Raw genomic sequence first — 21,472 nt, 5'->3', positions numbered from 1 at the left:
ATAAGGGCGAGGGGAACAGGCCAGAGGATGGGTGTCCATGTCCCAGCCTAGCCGAAGCGGCCAGTGGGGTCAACGTGGGCAACTGTCCCGCCTCTGTCAAGGGCACAACGCTAAACCAGCCCTGCTGTGACAGAGTTTGGCGAATCAGGAAGACGGCAGCAAACGGAAATTCGTTCACCCATTAACACTGTGGGAACCCAAGAGGGTCTTGGCTGAGATCCAGTCCCAGAAAAGCAGGTGCCTGGAACACACCTATTTACTCCCAGGTCTGTGTTGTAAGATGAGCCTTGGCTCCAAGAGCTCTTGGAAATCCCAGGTAGCCCCTTAAGTGTGTGGGCATTTCACAGACAACATCTTGAGTTACCCGCCTGCAAACTGTGGAAAGCCAGTTTGGTTCGGTAAGTATTCTGAACAATGTCTGGGATGACGCCATCTGCCTGCTAGGACAGGCGTGGCTCCCTGGTGTCTCACAGGCCTGTCCAGGGCCTGGGTCTCACTGCTTTCCCAGTTTTGCTCCCCATCCATGCTCTGAGGGCAGGGGCCCTGGCACTGCTACTTCAGTACCCTAAAGACACGGTGCTGAGCCTGCAGGCGCAAGTTGCTCAACATGGCTTTGCTAAAAGAAACCACTGCTGAAGGCACCGACAGCACCATGCTGAGAAATGCAGCTGGAGGAAGTCAGCTGCTGACTGCCGGGGGCGGGGCATCTGGGTAAAGGAGGTGAGGAAGATGCCAGTGACCTCGGTACACGGCAGAACAGAAGCCCACTTGCGGGGGCCCAGAAAGTGCCTCCCCAAATCCACAAGGTCTCTGGCGGGTCCTGGCACATCAAGGGGTCATTCTGTTTTTCCCTGGGCCAGAGGGTCCATCCCCAGAGGAGGTGCAGGTACCAGCTCACCTGGTCCATCCCATAATCCAAAGTCATGGTGACCAGGTGCTTCATCTCACTGTCCTCCTTAACATTCTTCAGCTCGATGAGCAGGTGGTGCCACTCCCCGTCGGTCACCCGCAACCTGGACAGCATCACGGACTCCACATCGGAGGGGCCATGGGACACCTCAAACTGGAGGTAGTTGTTCAGGATCTGGAGCAGGGAGAGCCACACCAACTGATTGGTACAATGACAATGAAAGAGACAACGCTTTGCAGTCACTTAAACAAGGAAGCTGTGAAGGGGGACTGATGCTGTGGTACCAGATACAAGATGGGTTTAAAAAGTAGGCAAAGTTGGCCGGGTGCGGTGGCTCAGGCCTGTAATCTCAGCACTCTGGGAGGCTGAGGCGGGTGGATCACCTGAAGTCAAAAGTTTGTGACCAGCTTGGCCAACATGGTGAAACCCCATCTTTACTAAAAATACAGAAATTAGCTAGGTGTGGTGGCGGGTGCCTGTAATCCTAGCTACTCAGAGGCTGAGGCAGGAGAACTGCTTGAATCCAGGAGGTGGAGGTTGCAGTGAGCTGAGATTGTGTCATTGCACTCCAGCCTGGGTGACAGAATGAGACTTGGTATCAAGAAAAAAAAAAAAGGCAAAGTTGGCTGGCTGTGGTGGCTCAGGCCTTTAATCCCAGCACTTTGGGAGACCACAGCAGGCGAATCACCTGAGATGAGGAGTTCAAGACCAGCCTAGCCAACATGGTGACACCCTGTCTCTACTAAAAATACTAAAATTAGCCAGGCATGCTGGCGGGCACCTGTAAGCCCAGCTACTCGGGAGGCTAAGGCAGCAGAATCGCTTGAACCTGGGAGGTAGAGGTTGCAGTGAGCTGAGATTGCACCACTGCACTCCAGCCTGGGAGACAAGAGCGAGACTCTGTCTCAAAATAATAATAATAATTAGACAAAGTTGGCTGGGTGTGGTGGCTCACACCTGTAATTTCAGCACTTTGGGAAGCCAAGGCGGGTGGATTGCTTGAGGCCAGGAGGTCAAAGAGAGCCTGGCAAATATGGCAAAACCTCGTGTCTACTAAAAATTCAAAAATTAGCCGGGCATGGTGGTGTGTTCCTGTAATCCCAGTTACTTGGGAGGCTGAGGTGGGAGGATCACTCAAGCCCAGGAGGTGGAGGTTGCAGTGAGCCAAGATAGCAACTACTGTACACTTCAGTTTGGGTGACAGAGCGAGACCTTGTCTCAAAAAAAAAAAAAAAAGTAGGCAAAGTTGTTCTTTGTTGCTGCTGCCAAAACACTCATCAGAACTGCTTGTCTTATTCTATGGGAAAAAGCATCAATCGCTTCATGGAGGTCAAGTAAGCGAAGGGCCAAGACCAAGCCCCATTAGGCTTTTAAGTATTGGGAACCAGCTCGATTCAGGTAACTATTGGGCTCCTATTTTTGGATGCAAACATACTTTATAAGACAAGATTTAATCCTCTGTGTTTAATTACATGCATGAAAAAAACAAAAATCAGCATTGCGAATGGCCTAAGATGCTCATATTGTAAAATAAGGTAGGCCAAGGACAGTGTCAAAATCTTAGTTCTCCTAAGAAAGGACTTGGCGGCCGGGCGCGGTGGCTCACGCCTGTAATCCCAGGACTTTGGGAGGCCGAGACGGGCGGATCATGAGGTCAGGAGATCGAGACCATCCTGGCTAACATGGTGAAACCCCGTCTCTACTAAAAATACAAAAAACTAGCCGGGCGTAGTGGCGGGCACCTGTAGTCCCAGCTACTTGGGAGGCTGAGGCAGGAGAATGGCGAGAACCCGGGAGGCGGAGCTTGCAGTGAGCCGAGATTGCACCACCGCACTCCAGCCTGGGCGACTGAGCAAGACTCCATCTCAAAAAAAAAAAAAGAAAGGACTTGGCAATTTGGACCAACTCTCCTCTTGAAATCACCTACGAACATGAGACAAAATATTAAAGAATGTCTGTTTGAAGGCACTGAAGTGGCTCCAGGCAAAACAGAGTTTCAGGCTCATGACCAAGGAAAAGACAGAATCTGCACAACAGCGTGGTGTGTTTCCCTGCAAGGCCGGCAGCTGGTTCTGGAAGACACAGTGGAGGCTAAGCGTGCAGTCAGGTCACGGCTGCCAGGTACCTGAAACCCTTGCCCTCCTTGGCACTCTTCAGCCCGGTCAGCAGGTGATGCCGTGCCTCATCAGTCACCTGTGATCTAGAGTCTCAGGATGCCTCAAAGCTTTCTAGGTTCATGGGGCTGGAGGATTAAAAACTGGGGTTCACGGACTGCCAAGGGTTGTTCCTTGGCTTCTGGTTGGAACCCTGAGGGGTTTACACTAACAATAAAAAACGAAAAAGATCCACCCTTGCAGGACTGGAAGCCCAGCTTTGAACCATCTCAGTCTGTGACTGCATTAAAGTCTGTGACTTTGGGAGGCCGAGGCAGGTGGATCACCTGAGGTCAGGAGTTCGAGACTAGCCTGACCAACAAGGTGAAATCCCATCTCTACTGAAAATACAAAAAATTAGCTGGGTGTGGTGGCGGGCGCCTGTAGTTCCAGCTACCTGGGAGGCTGAGACAGGAGAACTGCTTGAACCCGGGAGGCGGGGGTTGCAGTGAGCAGAGATCACGCCACTGCACTCCATCCTGGGTGACGGAGCCAGACTGTGCCTCAAAAAAAAAAAAAAAAAAAAAAGTCTGTGACTGCATTCAAGTGCTCTGGGAGGGCAAGTGCTCCCAGTGGTTGCCAGAAGCAAACATGGAAGATAATGACATCCCCATTCTAGTTTCTCTTTTTCTTTGTGTGTTTTGTTTTTTGTTTTTGTTTGTTTTGAGACAGAGTTCCATTCTTGTTGCCCAGGCTGGAGTGCAATGGCACAATCTCAGCTCACTGTAAACTCTACCTCCCAGGTTCAAGTGATTCTCCTGCCTCAGCCTCCCGAGTAGCTGGGATTACAGGCACCCACTACCACACCCAGCTAATTTGTTTATATTTTTAGTAGAGACGGGGCTTCTCCATGTTGCTCAGGTTGGTCTCAAACTCCTGACCCCAGGTGATCTGCCTCCTTGGCCTCCCAAAGTGTTGGGATTACAGGCATGAGCCACTGCACCTGGCCCCCATTCTAGTTTCACATGCTCTCTAGTTTTAAATAAAATGTCTAGCACTCAATAAAAAGCAGCCAAGTATATGAGGATATAAGGTAATACGCTTGAAAACCAAGAGAAGCAAGGAAGAGTGGCAACAGACCACAAAATCATCAGACACAGACTCAAAAATAACACTGGGAACCACAAAACTTTCAAGCAAACAGACTCAGTGAGACCATTAGACTTACTTCTGGGTGTAGGTGTTACAGAGATAAGGGTCAAATGGCCATGTTTAAATACATGTAAGAAGAATCAGAAAACAAGGTTGTAACTAAGATGCTCATACTTAAAGATAACTGAAAAAAAAAGCCTAGATTTTAGAAAAACAACTATTAGCACACTGCTTATATTCTACCTGAAATATAAGGATACAGAAAATGTTGACAGTAAAAGGATAGAAGAAAATACATCATATAAATACCAACCAAAAGAAAAATGGTATAGCTATGTTAATATGAGCCAAAGTAGATTTAAGGCAGAAATCCTTACTACAGAAGGAAGAGGAATTTCATAATGATAACCGAGTCAATTTGATTTGAAGATAAATCAACTCTAAATTTGTAGGCACCTAAGAACCTGGCCTCAAAATCTATATAGTAAAAATCAAGATTACTAAGAGAAGTAATAGACAAATCTACAGTCAAGGTAGGAGACCTGTAACTAACTTCTCTCAATAAGTGAGAAGACAAAGACAAAAAAAAAATTAAAACCAATAATGATAAAGAATATTTGAATACCACAGTCAACAAACTTTACCTACTTGATATATACAGAATATTATGGATAACAACTGCAGAGCATATAGTGGTATGTGTACAAAACCGGCTAGAGGCCGGGCACGGTGGCTCCAGACTCTAATCCCAACACTTTGGGAGGCTGAGGCGGACAGATCACCTGAGGTCAGGGGATCGAGACCAGCATGGCCTACATGGTGAAACCCCGTCTCTACTAAAAATACAAAAATTATCTGGATGTGGTGGCAGGCATCTATAATTCCAGCTATTCAGGAGGTTGAGGCAGGAGAATCACTTGAACCTGGGAGGTGGAGGCTGCAGCGAGCTGAGATTGCACCATTGCACTCCAGCCTGGTGACAGAATGAAACTCCGCCTCGAAAAGAAAAAAAAAAAACGACTAGATCTGGGCTGTAAACCACATTTCGAAGTTCTGAAACCACATGGTATAAGTTCTTTGACCTGCAATTACGCTAAAAACAATACCAAAATGATTTACTAGAAAATGCTACATGAGGCTGGGCACGGTGGCTCATGCCTGAAGTACCAGCACTTTGGCAGATCGAGGCAGGTAGATCACCTGAGGTCAGGAGTTGGAGACCAGCCTGGCCAATATGGTGAAAACCTGTCTCTACTAAAAATAAAAAAATTAGCCGGGCGTGGTGATGGGGCTAATGGGGCACACACCTGTAATCCCAGCTACTCGGGAGGCCAAGGTAGGAGAATCACTTGAAACTGGGAGGCAGAGGTTGCAGTGAGCAAAGATCACACTACTGCACTCCAGCCTGAGAGACAGAGCGAGACTCCAACTCAAAAGAAAAAAGAAAATGCTACATGCTTGCTAACCTAGAAATCTACTTCTAAATATCACATCAGTCTAAGATAAATTCATGAGAGAAAACAGGATACAGGTTTTAACCAGTTGTAAAGGTTATGTAACTAAAACTGTATTTCAATTTTTGGTCTCTATCGATAGTTTGGGGGTTTTTTGTTTGGGGGAGGACACAAAAAAAAACATTAGTCGCACACCTGGCTACTTTTTGTATTTTTAGTATAAACGAGGTTTCTCCATGATGGCCAAGCTGGTCTTGAACTCCCGACCTCAGGTGATCCACCTGCCTTGGCCTCCCAAAGTAGTGGGATTACATCCAAGAGCCACTGTACCTGGTCTGATAGTTATTTTAAGAAGATAACTTTTCACCTTTTTCTATTTTTTTTTTTTTTTTTGAGACAGAGTTTCGCTCTCATCGCCCAGGCTGGAGTGCCGTGGCTCAATCGTGGCTCAATCTTGGCTCACTGCAACCTCTGCCTCCCGGGTTCAAGTGATTCTCCTGCTTCAGCCTCCCAAGTAGCTGGGACTACAGGTATGCACCACCACGCCCAGCTAATTTTTGTATTTTTAGTAGAGACAGGGTTTCCCCATGTTGGCCGGGCTGGTCTCGAACTCCTGACCTCAGGTGATCCACCCGCCTCGGCCTCCCAAAGTGCTGGGATTACAGGCGTGAGCCACCACGTCTGGCGTCCATTTTGTTTTCTTTTGTTCTACAGAAGTTAGCTTATTAATTTCCTTTGCCATTCTCTTGCATTGTTCTTGCTTTAAAAACTCCAAAGTGAGCAGACCAGCGATAAAAGTGGCGTTATGTCTACAAACAAAAGTGATATCCACAGAATGAACCTGTTTCACGGGTGATAACTGCCTCCTCTCTTAGGCGTGTCCCCAGCTCTCGGTCCGAGAGGCATTCAGCAATTACAAGGTTAACCCACCTGACAAGGTGGGTGGATTCTGGGTGCCCGAGAGCAATTATCCAAATTGCTTGGGCTGTGGGATGACAATGGAGTCTTACTTGTCCCACACCACAGTGGCAGGGGAGCAGGGCACATCCTTGGAGGAACACCCAAACCGCTGCTTTACAGACTCACAGGCCCACAGGAGGCCTGCAAGCTGATGGTGGCAAGGAGAAATCCTCCAGAACCTTCGGTAACACGCGGCTGACCGGCCTCTGGGAGCTGCCCTGTGGGCCTTCTAGGTGCCCACTGGGGTCTGTAACATCCTTCCAGCCACCCAGACTTCCACAGGGAGGGCTGGCTGTAGTCCCTGGCAAAACTCCTGATTTTTGGATGAGCTCTCCATGATGTAATTACGCAAACAGCACAGAGTCTGTGGCTTCCAGTGCCGTTCCTACTGAAAGCGCATGTTTTTCCGACAGAGACCCCACTGCCAAATGACAACTTGGAAGCTCCAATTCATCACCTGCATCCAAACAGCCAATTTAATTTGTTCTGACAGTGAACCCACCACATAGAAAATACCATCCCCGGGCAGCACTGCGCTTGCCAAGTTTTGGCCTGAAGGAAGCTTCTGGGGCTGCCTGGGAGACTCATGAAATGACAAGTTTAACAAGAGCCCACAGGCCAGCTATAATCATCCCTGGTGCAGGCCGCACCTTCCAGGCAATCCGAGCGGTCTGTGCTGGAAAATGCTCCCGAGCTGTGACCAGGAGGAACAGGAGGCTCCCTGTCCAGACCTGAGCCCCTGCCCCAGCCCCGACCTGTCTCCTGAGCCCTCACTGATCTGCCGAGGGACTGACCTCCACCAGCCTGCCGGGAGCACTCTCGGTCCTGCCTCCGCCACCCTCCAACCAGGCACTTACGGCAGCGAGGGCATGTGCCAGGCAGCCCCTCTGTCTCCCCACCAACCCTCATGCCAATCTTGGCTATACAGAACCGTTTCTAGATGGGCTGCCCATAGGGGTGACAGAGAGGGGCCTGTGGCCGTCCCAGGAACCTGGGCAGTAAAAGAACCATGGGGTCCAGAGTGAAGAGCCTCTACGCCTCAGTTTCCCCTGTGTGGAACGAGAGCTTGGAGCAGGCACTCCATAAAATCCATCTCACCTCTCACCATCTGACCCCAGCCCAGCCTCCCCTGATGGGGGATGGTGTCCAGGACACACTGGGCAGCATAAGAAGGCCCAGAGTCCAGAGGAGGAAAGGCAACAAGGCATGGCTCCGCACGGCACACAGCTGACAGCAGAGGACACGCAGCTGGCGCAGACCCCACTTTGGGAGGCACTTCCTGACCGCAGGAGCCTGGGGGGGGGGTCATCCTGGGAGGACAGGGTGAGTGTTCCCATGTCGCCAACCCCAAGGCAGGAGAGGAGGCTAACCCAAGGGCAGAGTCTCTGTGCGCTGAAGGGAGGGCAGGAGGGCGCCCCAGGCTCACTCTGGTCAGAGATAATGAACAACCAGAAGGAAGTCAGTGCTGCTCTGAGACCGTGTGCACCCAGGTCTCATCACATGCAGGCACATGCATACATATATAGCCACATGCACTGAGACATGCACAAATGTACATGCATAGAGAGACACACATATAGATGCGCACACATGCACATACACACTGACACACACACACACACTTGCACAGAGATACGCGCACACACACATGTATACAAACTTGGAAAAAAAGCCTAGGAGTCACGCCTGTAATCCCAGCACTTTAGGAGGCTGAGGTGGGTGGATCACCTGAGGTCAGGAGTTTGAGACCAGCCTGAGCAACATGGCAAAACCCCATCTCTATTAAAAACACAACAAATTTGGCCGGGTGTGGTGGTAAGCTCCTGTAATCCCAGCTACTGTGGAGGCTGAGGCAGGAGAATCGCTTGAACCTGGGAGGCAGAAGTTGCAGTGAGTCGAGGTTGCATCACTGCACTCCAGCCTGGGCAACAAGAGCAAAACTCCATCTCAAAAAAAAACAAAAAACAAAAAACAAAAAACCTAGGAAGAAGGAAAGAATAACCCAGTTACGAATCTGTCAAATCAAGACAGAGTGCCCTGCTCAGGCCCGACTCCCACGGGCCACTCCCGTGCCAGGGTATGAGAATTAGGTCTAAGGAGAGACATAAAGGGAGCTTTTTAGGAGGCAGAATTGCCCAGTGAGTTTTCAGAGCTAGACCCTGATCAGAAAGGGTCACAGCAGCTGGAGAGCGCCCATGCCCCACCATCACTACAGACGGGAATGACCTTGAGATGTACAGGCAGAAGGGCAAGAGGGCAAGCCGAGGGCCAGGAGCCCTCCCGGAGAGGGTCCCCGTGGCTGCCTCATGCGGTGGAGTCTCCAGGGTGTGGCAGAAGGGCAGCCCGATGAGAGAAGACAGGGCTCATAACTGTTTCCCAAACAAAGTGTCTACGGAGCATGGAAGATGCGAGCGGAAACTGTAGCGCAGGAAACCGGAGGAAAGAGTGCATTCAAATCACCTGCTAAAAGCTGTTCATAATTTTTATCTAACAAATAAACTTCTGTTTCAAACAAACAAAACAGTAAAGACCAACAAGACAGAGAAAACATGCAGACAGCGACCACGCCGGGCTTTAGGCATCTCCGGGCTGAGCCAAGCTCCGGGAGACGGTGGACGTGCATTGGTGCCAACCACCTCCTGGCCGCAGCTCTTTTTTTTCTTTTTGAGATGGAGTCTCAGTCTTGTCGCCCAGGCTGGAGTGCAGTGGCACGTTCTCTGGTCACTGCAACCTCCGCCTCCCAGATTCAAGCGATTCCCCTGCCTCAGCCTCCCGGGTAGTTTTCAGTTAGACCCTGATCAAAAAGCACCCACCAGCACGCCTGGCTAATTTTTTTGTAGTTTTAGTAGAGACGGGGTTTCACCATGTTGGCCAGGCTGGTCTTGAACTCCTGACCTCAGGTGATCCTCCTGCTTCGGCCTCCCAAAGTGTTGGGATTACAGGCATGAGCCACCACCCCGGCCTGCACCTGGCTGCCACTTTAACTGGTGAGGCCCATTGTTTCCGCCTGAAGGTTCGGCACCTCCCTCAGCTCTGCAGTGCCCACGCTCCAGCCAAACCCTCAGGCTAGAGGGAGACCAGAGTTGCCACGCACCTCATCTGAGCTCTGCTGGGCCCTGAGGTTGGTCCAGTCCCATGCTCACTCACTCCATCTCCGCCTCCCGGAGGAAAGAAAGAGCTCATACTCCCCCTCCTCCTCTTCAGAGAACCCCAGGGGTGGGCGCCAGAGGAAGGGCGAGCAGCAAGTGCCCCAGTGTGCACCAGGAAGCCCAGCGCCTGGGTCCCTCCCTCGGGCACCCACCTAGCAGATGCCTCGTGGCACGGGGCCCCAGTCACCTGGAGGCGAAAGCTGGTGGGCCCGCCGCTGGTGGCCTCCATCAGAACGCTGTCCTCCTTCCGGGTCCGGAACATGAGCCCCAGGTACCAGGGCACAGAGATGATGACGTTCAGGTCGCTCCAGGACACGACACTCTCACCGCTGAAGAGCTGGGGGTGGGGCATGGCTGCGGACACAGGCCCGGGGACCTCAGGTGTCTCCTGAAATCACGCGGCCGCAGACTCTTGGCTGCATGGGTGGGGGATGGGCCTGCAGGATGGGCCTGGACCTTTTTCACTTTAACACGAAGGCTGGTCTGAGCCTCCCCTCTATGACGCATCCAGCCCTCGCAGTCAGCCACGTGGGCTCCACAGAAGCCAACCCTGGGACATAAACCTCCCTCCTGGGAAGCATGAAGACCTACAGACTCCCAGCCGCAGATGGGCGCGGCAAGGGGCTCTCAGGCTTGACAGGAGGCAGATGGGAGCGGGTTCAGGATCCCTGGGCTCAGTGGCTGGGGGTGCTAGGGTTGGGCCCTGCTGGCCCAGCCTACCTGTCCCACCCCACACCTGAGAGACTGGGGACGGGGTCTCTGCAGGGGACAGTCTCTTGGAGAGGGCAGTGAGTCCACAGTAAACGCAGCATACGCTGCCAGTGGCTGCCGGAGCCGGACGTGAAACCCCCTCACAGTGGTCCCGGGCACATCAAGGAGCAATGCTTCCCAGGCCGCCACGACCGGGGGGACGGACGATGCCAGCCACTCACCTTGCTCGCAGTTCTTCCCGCCAAATCGGAGCGGACACTCACACAGATACATGTTCCACCTGTTGACACAGGTGCCCCCGTTCTGACAGCGCCTCCCGTCGCAGAAGTTCCTCCGAGCGGCACAGCCTGGCAACACAGAGCGTGCGGCAGGGCCTGACTCGAGGAACCGCCAGGGGTCCCCGGTGCCAGACGTGGTGTGGGAAACCACGATGGAATGGACACGGGGCTGGACAGAAGTCAGACTAGGTCTGACCATCCCTGGCAATGGCAGGAACATGGGAACTGAGAAGGTGCTGAACGCACTGACCACGTTTGGAGACGCGAGGGCTCCAGGCCATCACGGCAGCTGGCCCGGTCACCTGGTGACACATGCAAGACCCTAGGATCATGTGTGCCTCAGGTTAGCTGGCTGGGCCAGCAGAGCCAAAGCAACTCCAAACTGCAGAAACTGCGGAGCTGCACATCTGGCAAGCCTGGACTCCGGGTTCCATCCCAGGAGCTTCCCACAGCTGGACACAGACATTTCTAAGAAAAAGACGGCTCCCCAGGGATCTGCAAGGAGTGACCCCTGTGTGGCTGCCGATATGCAGCCAGATGCCTCTGTGGTGGCCCCAATGCCCTGATGGCCACCCGTACCTTCCCTGGTGCCATTGTTGGCGATGAATCCAGCCATGTCCACATTTTTGCCGTCGACTGACAGGTTCCGCATGCAGCCCACAAACTGCCGGTTGTGCACTGGGAAGTCTTCTGGTAGGTTGGGGACGCCACCCAGGAGCAGAGGACCAGTCAGATCCAGGGACCTGGGGAGGTAAACCATCTTCTGTGATGTCCGGGCAGCGGCGCCACAGCGGGCTGGGCTCTGCAGTTGCCTCTGTGTATCCTCTGCCACCATAACTACTTCAGAAACCAAGCAGGCAGGAGGGCAGAGGCCAGAATCAGAGGGGGCTCCTGTGTCTGGTGCTGTGTTTGCTCACGCTTGCGTTCCGTCCTGACGATCTGGGTCTTTCACACTCACCAGTGACCACCAAGCCCCGCCCACCCAGGTTGGTCCACACCTAGACAAGATGTGAGCGCAGGGAGCACAGGTCAAGGCCAGCAGGGACTACATTTTACTTTGGCCTCTGAGACCTTCCAGGAAAAGGAAGGGACTTGAAGGGAGGCCAGAAGAAAATGAGAACCCTGGCTGGGCATGGTGGCTCACACCTGTAATTCCAGCACTTTGGGAGGCTGAGGTGGGCAGATCATGAGGTCAAGAGATCAATACCATCCTGGCCAAAAGGATGGTCTCTACTAAAAATACAAAAATTAGCTGGGCGTGGTGGCGCACGCCTGTTAGCCCCAGCTACTCGGGAGGCTGAGGCAGGAGAATCGCTTGAACCCGGGAGGTGGAGGTTGCAGTGATCCAAGATCACGCCACTGCACTCCAGCCTGGCGACAGTGAGACTCCGTTTCAAAAAAAAGAAAATGAGAACCCTGGAGGCACCCCAGAGGCGGTGCAAACTCAGGCAAGGGCTGTGACCTCTCCAGTGCACAGTTTGCTTCCCAGCAAAAGAGCACCATCCCGCCTCCATCCCAGGCGGGCGAGATCAGACAGAACAGAACAGAACAGGTAAGGGATTGCCCGCGGGCCCCCATCAGGATGCATCAGGGCTATCTATATGATCTTCAAAAAAGGATGTATCAGGCTGGGCGCGGTGGCTCACGCCTGTAATCCCAGCACTTTGGGAGGCCGAGGCGGGCGGATCACAAGGTCAGGAGATCGAGACCATCCTGGCTAACACAGTGAAACCCCGTCTCTACTAAAAATACAAAAAACTAGCTGGGCGTAGTGGCGGGCGCCTGTAGTCCCAGCTACTCAGGAGGCTGAGGCAGGAGAATGGCGTGAACCCGGGGGGCGGAGCTTGCAGTGAGCCGAGATTGCACCCCTGTACTCCAGCCTCGGCGACAGGGCGAGACTCCGTCTCAAAAAAAAAAAAAAAAAAAAAAAGGATGTATTAGGGCTATCTATATGATCTTCAAAACAGTGATTCGTTATTCTGTGGTTATTTAGTGGTTTGTTCATGTAATCCCAGCACTTCAGGAGGCCAGGGTCAGAGAACCGCTTGAGCCCAGGAGTTCAAGACCAGCCTGGGCAACACAGGGAGACCTCGTCTCTATAAAAAATTTAAAAAGTTAGCTGGGTGTGGTGGTGTGTGCCTGTGGTCCCAGCTACTCGGGAGGCTGTGGCAGGAGGATGGTTTGAGCCCAGAAGGTCAAGGCTTCAGTGAGCTAGGATTGTGCCACTGTACTCCAGCCTGGGCAACAGAGTGAGACCCCATCTCAGAAAAAAATAAAACGACAAAAAAAAAGTAAGCCTCTGGGACCAGCTGGCTGACACAGTGCTCCACTTAACAGACTCCTGGAGTCCCAGGTGCCAGAATTTGCAGGGACAAAGCCAGTGATCCGTGGAGACAGGGCCAGAGACTGTCTCTGGGTCTGTAAGCTGGCTATCACAACCCTGGGGTCAGCCTGGCCAATCTTGACACATACTTAGGGAGACTTATTCTAGAAGGTTCTAACATGTCAGAGGGAAGGTGCTCCAACCATGCAGAGGGAGTCTGACTCCAGCCTGGACTGAGGTCGCCAGGGTACTGCACCCAGAGTGCCTGCATGGGGCCCTGCTCTGGGAAGGCTGCAGGGTGAGCATGTTTGGGGGTGCGGACCCCCAGGGCCACCCCTCCTGGGATGCTCACTTCTTGGAGCCGGTCTGAGTGCCCTGGGCAGCGCAGCTGTAGTTCCCGATGTCCTTTCCAAAGCGCACAGCCATGGTTGTGTCACAATCATCCACCGTCACCACGGCCATCTTCTCCCCGGATGGCCCGTGGGGCAGGCCCAGGTGGCCGATGTTGGGCTGTAAGAGGAGAAAGCACAGAGAGCATCAGCACTTTCCCCGCCAGGGCCCTCAGCAGGCGTACCTGTCACTCATAGAGCGGGGAGGACACAGCATTGGGTGGGCAGCAGGTGGACAAGGGATGAGGAGCCCCTGGCCTTTAGTTTCCTAAACTAGCTGTGCTGGGCTGCTTGGTGTCCTCTCAAGTTCTGCTTCGCAGAATCTCAGAATGTGGCCTGGTCTGGACAAAGAGCTGGTGCCGATGGAATTAACTAAGATGCAGACGTCCTGGAGTAGGCAGGCCCTGATCCAAGATGACTGGTGTCCTCTTAAGAGGACAGATGCTGAGACGCAAAGGCACGCAGGGGAGAAGCCGCGTGACTGTGGAGGCAGCTGCTGGAGCAGCTGTTTATAAGCCAAGGGCCACCTGGATCACCAACACCTAGGACAAGGCAGGAAGGGTCCTCCCCTTGAGCCTTCGGAGGAGGCACAGCCCTGCCCACACCTTGACTTCTAAGCGCCAGACTGAGAGAGAATCGTGTCTGTTGTTTGAGCCACCCTATCCATGGTACTTTGTGACGGTGGCCCCAGAAAATGAAGACAGCAGCCAACACCCAAGCCCCGGGGCCCCTCCTGTGAACACCCGCTTCTGCTCTTCTGGGGGTGTCCTCTTGACCATGGCGCCTGGCCAGGCTCATGCTCCTGGAGTACAGATACCAGGAGGCTGCTGCCCGGCCCGCAGACGGCCCCACATCTCCCCTCTAAGGCGTGGAGCTCCCTCTCTGGGCCAGAAGCACGTTCCAGGGCTGGGTACAAGAGTTCTTCTGAATCAGTGACCTCAGGTGAAACCTCTCCCTTCTCGAAGAGACTGTGGTTCGCCATCTGGGGACGAGCCCACTTTCCCCAGGCAGCCCTCACAGGTCTCACCTCCTGGTCAGCCCCTCCCAGGACATGGAGCATATCCACCCAGCCAGCTCAGACGCCCTTCCAGGAGGAAAAGCAGCACCAGCCCTGCACGATCCATGCGGCCACGGATGGATCTCAAAGATCTCACGTGGGTCTCAAAGTTCCAGAAACCCAGTTGGTGCCAGCTCCAACCGGAACAGGCAACAGAATGTCCTTCATCTGCTCAACCTGAATAGCAAGACCTACATCCCGCGGGTGGCCGTGACGATGAGCCAGGAGATCGCCAGGGAAGCACCACCATGCCCCGCAATCGGCACACAATGCGCAGCAGAGCCTCCCCCTCCACCCCAGAGAGAACCTTTTCTTCCAGTCGCAGCAGGGCCCCTCCCACCACCCCTCTAAAGGATGGGTTCAGTGCCTCCTCTTGATAGTTCTGGGGTCAGTTTGAGTTTACAGCATGATACAATCTCATGCTTCTTTATAAAACTTGGAAATAGATCGTTGTAAAAACGTGGAATTTAATTAAATCATCCTCAGTGCCTTTTAATAGGAAAATCACCACCACATAGTTCATTCAAAAATAAATCTTCAGTTTTTAATAGGAACAAAGTATCTATTTGATCAGGGAAACTAGGCAGAAAGGCAGGACACACAGAACTGGAAACAGGAGCTCAGCCAGATGGCCAAGTTGCAGGACTTCAGGGGACCCTGGACACCCAGGCAGCACGCACCCTGCCTGGAGTTGTGCAGTGGGCAGCCTGCACGACTGTATGTGGCCACCCCAGCTGAGGTTTCTACTCCCTCTTATCCAATCATCTAAGGCAGATGAGACCCATCACCGTACCTCAATTTCTTTTTGTGCAAGATAATGATTTACTATTAGAACACACATCCTGTCTGTGTTACAGGGAATTGAGGGTGATAGCAACAGAGATACACGAGTTTCCCACACACCCTTCTCTGTCAATCCAAGCGAGGCTTCTACCATGACCCCTGGTATTTGAGTGCAGGGGTCACCTTTTTCTTTTTTTTCCTCTTTTTTTTTTTTGAGACGGAGTCTTGCTCAGTCGCCCAGGCTGGAGTGCAGTGGAGCGATCTCGGCTCACTGCAAGCTCCGCCTCCCGGGTTCACGCCATTCTCCTGCCTCAGCCTCCCAAGTAGCTGGGACTACAGGCACCCGCCACTACGCCCGGCTTTTTTTTTTTTTTTTTTTTTTTGTATTTTTAGTAGAGACGGGGTTTCACCGTGTTAGCCAGGATGGTCTCGATCTCCTGACCTCGTGATCCGCCCGTCTCAGCCTCCCAAAGTGCTGGGATTACAGGCGTGAGCCACCGCGCCCGGCCGGATCACCTTTTTCATTTTTCTTTTACATCAGCTGATGAAATCACAAGGTCTGATAAGCTTGTCTCCTTAAAGATTTCACTTTTGGTTAAGTAACAGATAGGTGAGTGCATTAAAAATCATCTGTAACTCGGCCCACTTTGAAAATGCGTGGAAGTGTCCATTATGGGATGCCTAAATGTGAGGTGCAGTCCCAGGGAAAGAAGAACCTCCCCCACTGTGTGAGCCCCACATTATCTTTACAACTTATAATTTACATTTTTGGGGCTGGGCGTGAGACTTCTGGAGGAAGGGCGTAAGTAGCATTTACACTGGGAAGGCTTTCATGAAACTAAGCTGCTGTTTACAAAACTGCAGTTGTTGTAAACTGCTGCTAGTAATCAACGGCTCAGAGCTACGCATTCAAGCAAAAACAGCAGGATAAAGAAAGTTGGAGGCAAAAGACAAAACCACTACAGTCCATGCTTGTTTTTCGAGTGGCACGGACTCATGTGAGACGCCCACTGCTAGGACACCCGAGTTCAGTCTGGCCTTCGTGAATCAGAGCAGCAGGCAGAGGGCGTTTAGGAAATGGTCTCTGATAGACAGCACCCAGCAAGTGCTGCTCGGTTCTGACTCCCAGAGAGACCCACCAGCAGCCACTGGGTCAAAAGTAACAGCACTTTTGATGAAAGAGCCGAATGTTCTCAGGTGGAGACTGGAACAACCAGCAGGAGGGCTGCACGGAGGAGCGGGGGGACTTGTGGGGTCTGAGGTCCCCGCTGCTCGGAGAAGCAATCACAGACTCCCGATGGCCCATCCCTCTCCTGCCGCCCCAGGATAGGTGCTGAGTGGGGCCCTGGTTTAAGATGCCCGCCTCTCAGTGAGTGTGGGTTTAACGCGCAGGCTGACCGTCCACTCTCTCGCCTCTCGGTGAGTGTGGGTTTAACGCGCAGGCTGACCGTCCACTCTCCCGCCTCTCGGTGAGTGTGGGTTTAACGCGCAGTCTGACCGTCCACTCTCCCGCCTCTCGGTGAGTGTGGGTTTAAAGCGCAGGCTGACCGTCCACTCTCCCGCCTCTCGGTGAGTGTGGGTTTAACGCGCAGGCTGACCGTCCACTCTCCCGCCTCTCGGTGAGTGTGGGTTTAACGCGCAGTCTGACCGTCCACTCTGCAGTTGAGGCCAGCAAGTGACGGGGCGGCAGGGAGTGCATGGACACGGTGCTGTGGGTGACTTGAGATGCACGGGCGGGCTTCCCCAAAGCATTGAACGCAGAACTACTACATGACCCAGCACCACCTCCCCAGGCGTATACCCAACAGAACTGAAAACAGGAACTCAAAAACCAGTTCATGAGTGTTGATGGCGTTGCTATTTACAATTCAGAAAAAGTGGAAACCACCTAGATGTCCATCAGTAGATGAGTGGACAAACTGTGCCCCTTCCCTGCACCGGAATCCCAGCCACCGAAAGGTACAAAGTGCTGACACACGACGGCACAGGGGTCCCGGAACACATCGCACTCGGTGAAAGCAGCCAGACACGAAAGCCCACACACCATGCAACTCCATTTCTACACAATGTCCAGGACAGGCACATCCACAGACACAGAGCAGACAGGTATTACCAGGGGCTCGGGGAGGAGGATGGGGAGGTGACTGCTAATGGTATGGGGTGATGAAAATACTTCTTTTGAGGTGGCATCTCGCTCTGTTGCTCAGGTTGGAGTGCCATGGCGAGATCTCAGCTCACTGCAACCTCCGCCTCCCAGGTTCAAACAATTCTCCCGCCTTAGCCTCCCAAGTAACTGGGACTACAGGTGTGCACCACCACACCTGGCTAATTTTTGAATTTTTAGTAGAGACGGGGTTTTCCCATGTTGGCCAGGCTGGTCTCGAACTCCTGACCTCAAGTGATCCACCCGCCTCGGCCTCCCAAAGTGCTGGGATTACAGGTGTGAGTCACCGCACCCAGCCTGGGTGATGAAAATATTTTATTATTTTTTTAAAAGTTACTATTGGTCAATTGATGGCATGAAAATAATTTAGACCTCAATAGAGGCGGTATGGCACAATACTGTGAATATACTAAATGCCACTTTAAAACTTAATTTTATGCTATGTGAACTTCACCTCAATAAGGCAAAAAAAAAAAAAAAAAAAAAAATTCCTAGGTTTGCATCCTCCCCTCCCCAGCCACCTGCCACTCTCCACCTGAAGAACTTTTGGGAAGATCCTTTCAATTTTTCCCTCTGACATGGAGAGAAAATGCATTATTTGACCTTCCTGCCAGGCGGCTACGAGTGATAAACCGCAGAGAGGTGAACATTCTCCGGGAGGGGTGGAGAGGTGCGCAGACAATTACACAGGCGGCTTGAATGGGGATAGGTGAAGACAACAGCAGGTGTGTGTGGGCTCAGGTCCTCCATTTTTGTCAAAGGGAGACAAAGCGCGTCTCCGCTGAAAGGCTGGCGTGGAGCACGAGGCGGCAGCACAGAAGAGACTACCTGGTGGTAATAGCTCCAGAATGTGGGGCGGCGCGTCCGCCTCTGAGTTTTACACGGAGAAAGCGGCTCAAGCAGCTTCCGCAGGGCACTGGCGTGGCAGCATCTGGCCAGGAAAAGCACTCGGTGGCTTGGCTGGGTCGCAGCCGATGATGAATGATACGGGTCGGGGAGATAAGGAATAAGACAGACGAACCGCCCCCTCACATTTCTAAGAGGAATTTTTTAAGTCTGCCACATATTTATACAAAAGAAAAAGACAGTGTGGGAATGAAGAGGGCCACATGGTCGTATCTGAGTTTTTTCTCAATTCTTGTGTTGGAAGGCTCCAGGCACAGGATAGGCCAAGGCCAGCACGGTGGAGGCACCAGCGCCCGGCACCCGCCCTCCCAGGGCTCAGCTGGGTACTGCGCAGCAGCCGGCCTGACCCAGAGGACCCCCCCAACCCCTGCACCAACACCCCTTGTGGGAAAGGCCTCAATTCCCAGGCCTCGATTCCAGGACGTAAAGCTCAGTAGCTGGACCTGGTCACTCAGGCCGAGCAAGGCAGGCAGCGCGCACAGCAACTGGAGAAAGCAGGGACTGCCTATGGTGCCTCTACACCCCTCAGCGGGCACCCTGGCCGGCACAGGCTCCCTGGGGCAGGCAGAAACAGAGCTAGTGAGGAAAGACCACATCTCACTCCTGTCGCCACCTGAGAAAAAACCTATGATGCCGCTGAGCACTGCAAGGAGTGGCCCAGAGGCACCAGGCTGTGCAGATCCGGATTCCTGCTGCAGGAGTCATCCCTGGGGTCCAGCCTCCTCTTCTTTTCCTTCAAGGTATTTTCTTCCCTGCGTGCAGCCCTCCCCCTTGGCTTCCACTCAGCCGCTCTACGCAGTGCAGGGAGTTTTTGTGTGCGCACAAAAGCGTTTGGTCCTTACGAAGTGCTCACATTTCTCCAGCCTTTTAACCTGCTGCAGACGATTCTGCACTGGGAGGCCGGTGGGGGTACGGTTTCGATGCTGGGGAAGGTGGCAGGGGAAGGCGGTGTGGGGGTGGGAGGGGCACGTCTTAGGAAATGAATGAATTCATGCTCTGTGTCAGAAATGATTAACCAACTTTCATATCAAAGAATTCACAGATGGCTGGACCTCAGGAATGTCTGCACAGAGTCACACTGCGGCGCTGAACGGTCCATGCTGTCATTTCTCAAGATGACAAGGTTCAGGCCTGACTGGCCGACAAATGCCCCAGGAAATGTGGGCAAGACCCTGTGCCAGTTCTGGCACAGAGACGACAAGCCCTCCCTTGGAGGCAGTCACCACAGTTCTCTGAAGCTGCTTGGGAAAGTGGTGGGAAGGGTCACGAGGAGCAAATTCATGCAGATGCACGCAACCTTCCAGAATTCAAGCCGGACTCCCAGGAGCCTCAGACAGGACTTTGCCAGAATGCAAACCTCAGACCGAGCTGCTACTTCCTGGGGGGTCCCAATACCCCCAGGCAGGTAACAGGACCGTGTTCCGCCGGGTAGCCACCCTCTACACAGGGACTGCCGGCTGCCTTTGATGACCTGGCTCAAAGGGTGCGGCATCCCCCCAGGGCTGCGAGCAGCAAACCGTCTGGAAGCCCAACTGAGCCACTGGGCCACCCGGTGGGGAGGGCGGCTCCACACTATCCCAGGTTGTAAGGGGACCTTGAGTTCCTCTGCCCAGCTCCAGCTGAGTGGGACAGGTGCTCCTGAATCCCTCACCTGCCAGGGACCCAGGGCAGAAGACATACTCTATGAGCCTAGGCAGGCTCTTCTAGAAAGTGTGTAAGTGCACAGCTGCTATCTCTAGGGCTGTTTGGGAATGAAACGAAAGGACAGATCTGAAACTCTTTGCACTGTCTGAACTGGTGTGGCTGATGTTACTATCATCCTCGTTCTCAACTCAGGGTCCAGCTGGGTGGACCCAAGGCTGGCAGGGGCTCACAGGACAGCAGTGACCACAGCTTCCAACGAACATGACCTCCTTAAAGCCAAGGGTTCATATCCCGCCCCTACTTGGGAAAGTCACAAGACTTCCCCACATGCCAGGACTTGGCTGTACAACTGGGGGTAAAAATAACATCTTACTCATGGGATGAAATGAACTATATGTGTGAAGTGCCTGCAGCCATGTCTGCTGCTATTGTTATTTCTCGAAAAAGATGACGTGCAAGTGGTTCTCTCAAGTTTTGCTGTTTGAACACTTCCCTATATTAAAATAACATAATACAGGGGCTGAACGCAGTGGCTCACGCCTGTAATCCTAGCACTTTGGGAGGCCGAGGTGGGCGGATCGCTTGCAGTCAGGAGTTTGAAACTAGCCTGGCCAACAAGGTGAAACCCCATCTCTACTAAAAAAAAAAAATACAAAAAAAATTAGCCAGGCATGGTGGTGGGGGCCTGCAATCCCAGCTACCTGGGTGGCTGAGATGGAGAATCGCTTGAACCCGGGAGGCGGAGGTTGCAGTGAGCTGAGATCGCGTCACTGCACTCCAGCCTGGGTGACAGAGCACGATTCCGTCTCAAAATAAATAAATAAATAAATAAAAATAATAAAATAATAAAGTTGATTTTTACATTTTTAAAGGAAAAAGAAGCAATTAAGCAGCTCATGTAATTAACCTCTCTGCTGAACCCGCAGGGTCTTCCCCAGGAGCTGAGACACACAGTCACCTGCAGCTCGGAGTTCTGTCACTGGCACGTCATTTCCTCCATTTACTCAACTACCCAACAAAGTGATGCAGAGTACTATTAGGCTTATTGTGGAGCATCAGAAAAGTTTTCGACAAAGGTCAGAACCAACTGGTCACCTGCAGATTCTTTTTTTTTTTTTTTTTTTTTGAGACGGAGTCTCGCTCTGTCGCCCAGGCTGGAGTGCAGTGGCTGGATCTCAGCTCACTGCAAGCTCCGCTTCCCGGGTTTACGCCATTCTCCTGCCTCAGCCTTTCGAGTAGCTGGGACTACAGGCGCCCGCCACCTCGCCCGGCTAGTTTTTTGTATTTTTAGTAGAGACGGGGTTTCACCATGTTAGCCAGGATGGTCTAGATCTCCTGACCTTGTGATCCGCCCATCTCGGCCTCCCAAAGTGCTGGGATTACAGGCTTGAGCCACCGCGCCCGGCCACACCTGCAGATTCTTAAAAAATCACACCAAAGCCTTTTATTTCTCAGGCAAGGGGGTCTAACCCCAGTTTCCCTGACGATTCTGGCCAAAG

General features: G+C 52.7%; 1 protein-coding gene across 9 annotated transcripts in view; it reads right to left on the bottom strand.

The window, feature by feature from the left end:
* CELSR1 (cadherin EGF LAG seven-pass G-type receptor 1) overlaps positions 1-21,472 on the bottom strand; it is a 190,065-nt gene that overhangs the window by 40,360 nt on the left and 128,233 nt on the right. For all 9 annotated transcript variants that reach the window (XM_045363426.3, XM_045363428.3, XM_045363427.3 and 6 more), the window contains exons 6-10: positions 13,383-13,540; positions 11,287-11,450; positions 10,651-10,776; positions 9,906-10,072; positions 899-1,084 (exon numbers count right to left, since the gene is read on the bottom strand). In XM_045363426.3, the coding sequence (XP_045219361.2) occupies positions 899-1,084; positions 9,906-10,072; positions 10,651-10,776; positions 11,287-11,450; positions 13,383-13,540 (801 nt within the window). The remainder of the gene's footprint in view (positions 1-898; positions 1,085-9,905; positions 10,073-10,650; positions 10,777-11,286; positions 11,451-13,382; positions 13,541-21,472) is intronic.

Source organism: Macaca fascicularis, chromosome 10, assembly GCF_037993035.2.
Source record: "Macaca fascicularis isolate 582-1 chromosome 10, T2T-MFA8v1.1".
NCBI classification, from domain to species: Eukaryota; Metazoa; Chordata; class Mammalia; order Primates; family Cercopithecidae; genus Macaca; species Macaca fascicularis.
The sequence above is the reverse complement of the archived record's forward strand: the minus strand, read 5'-3'. Positions and strand labels throughout refer to the sequence as shown.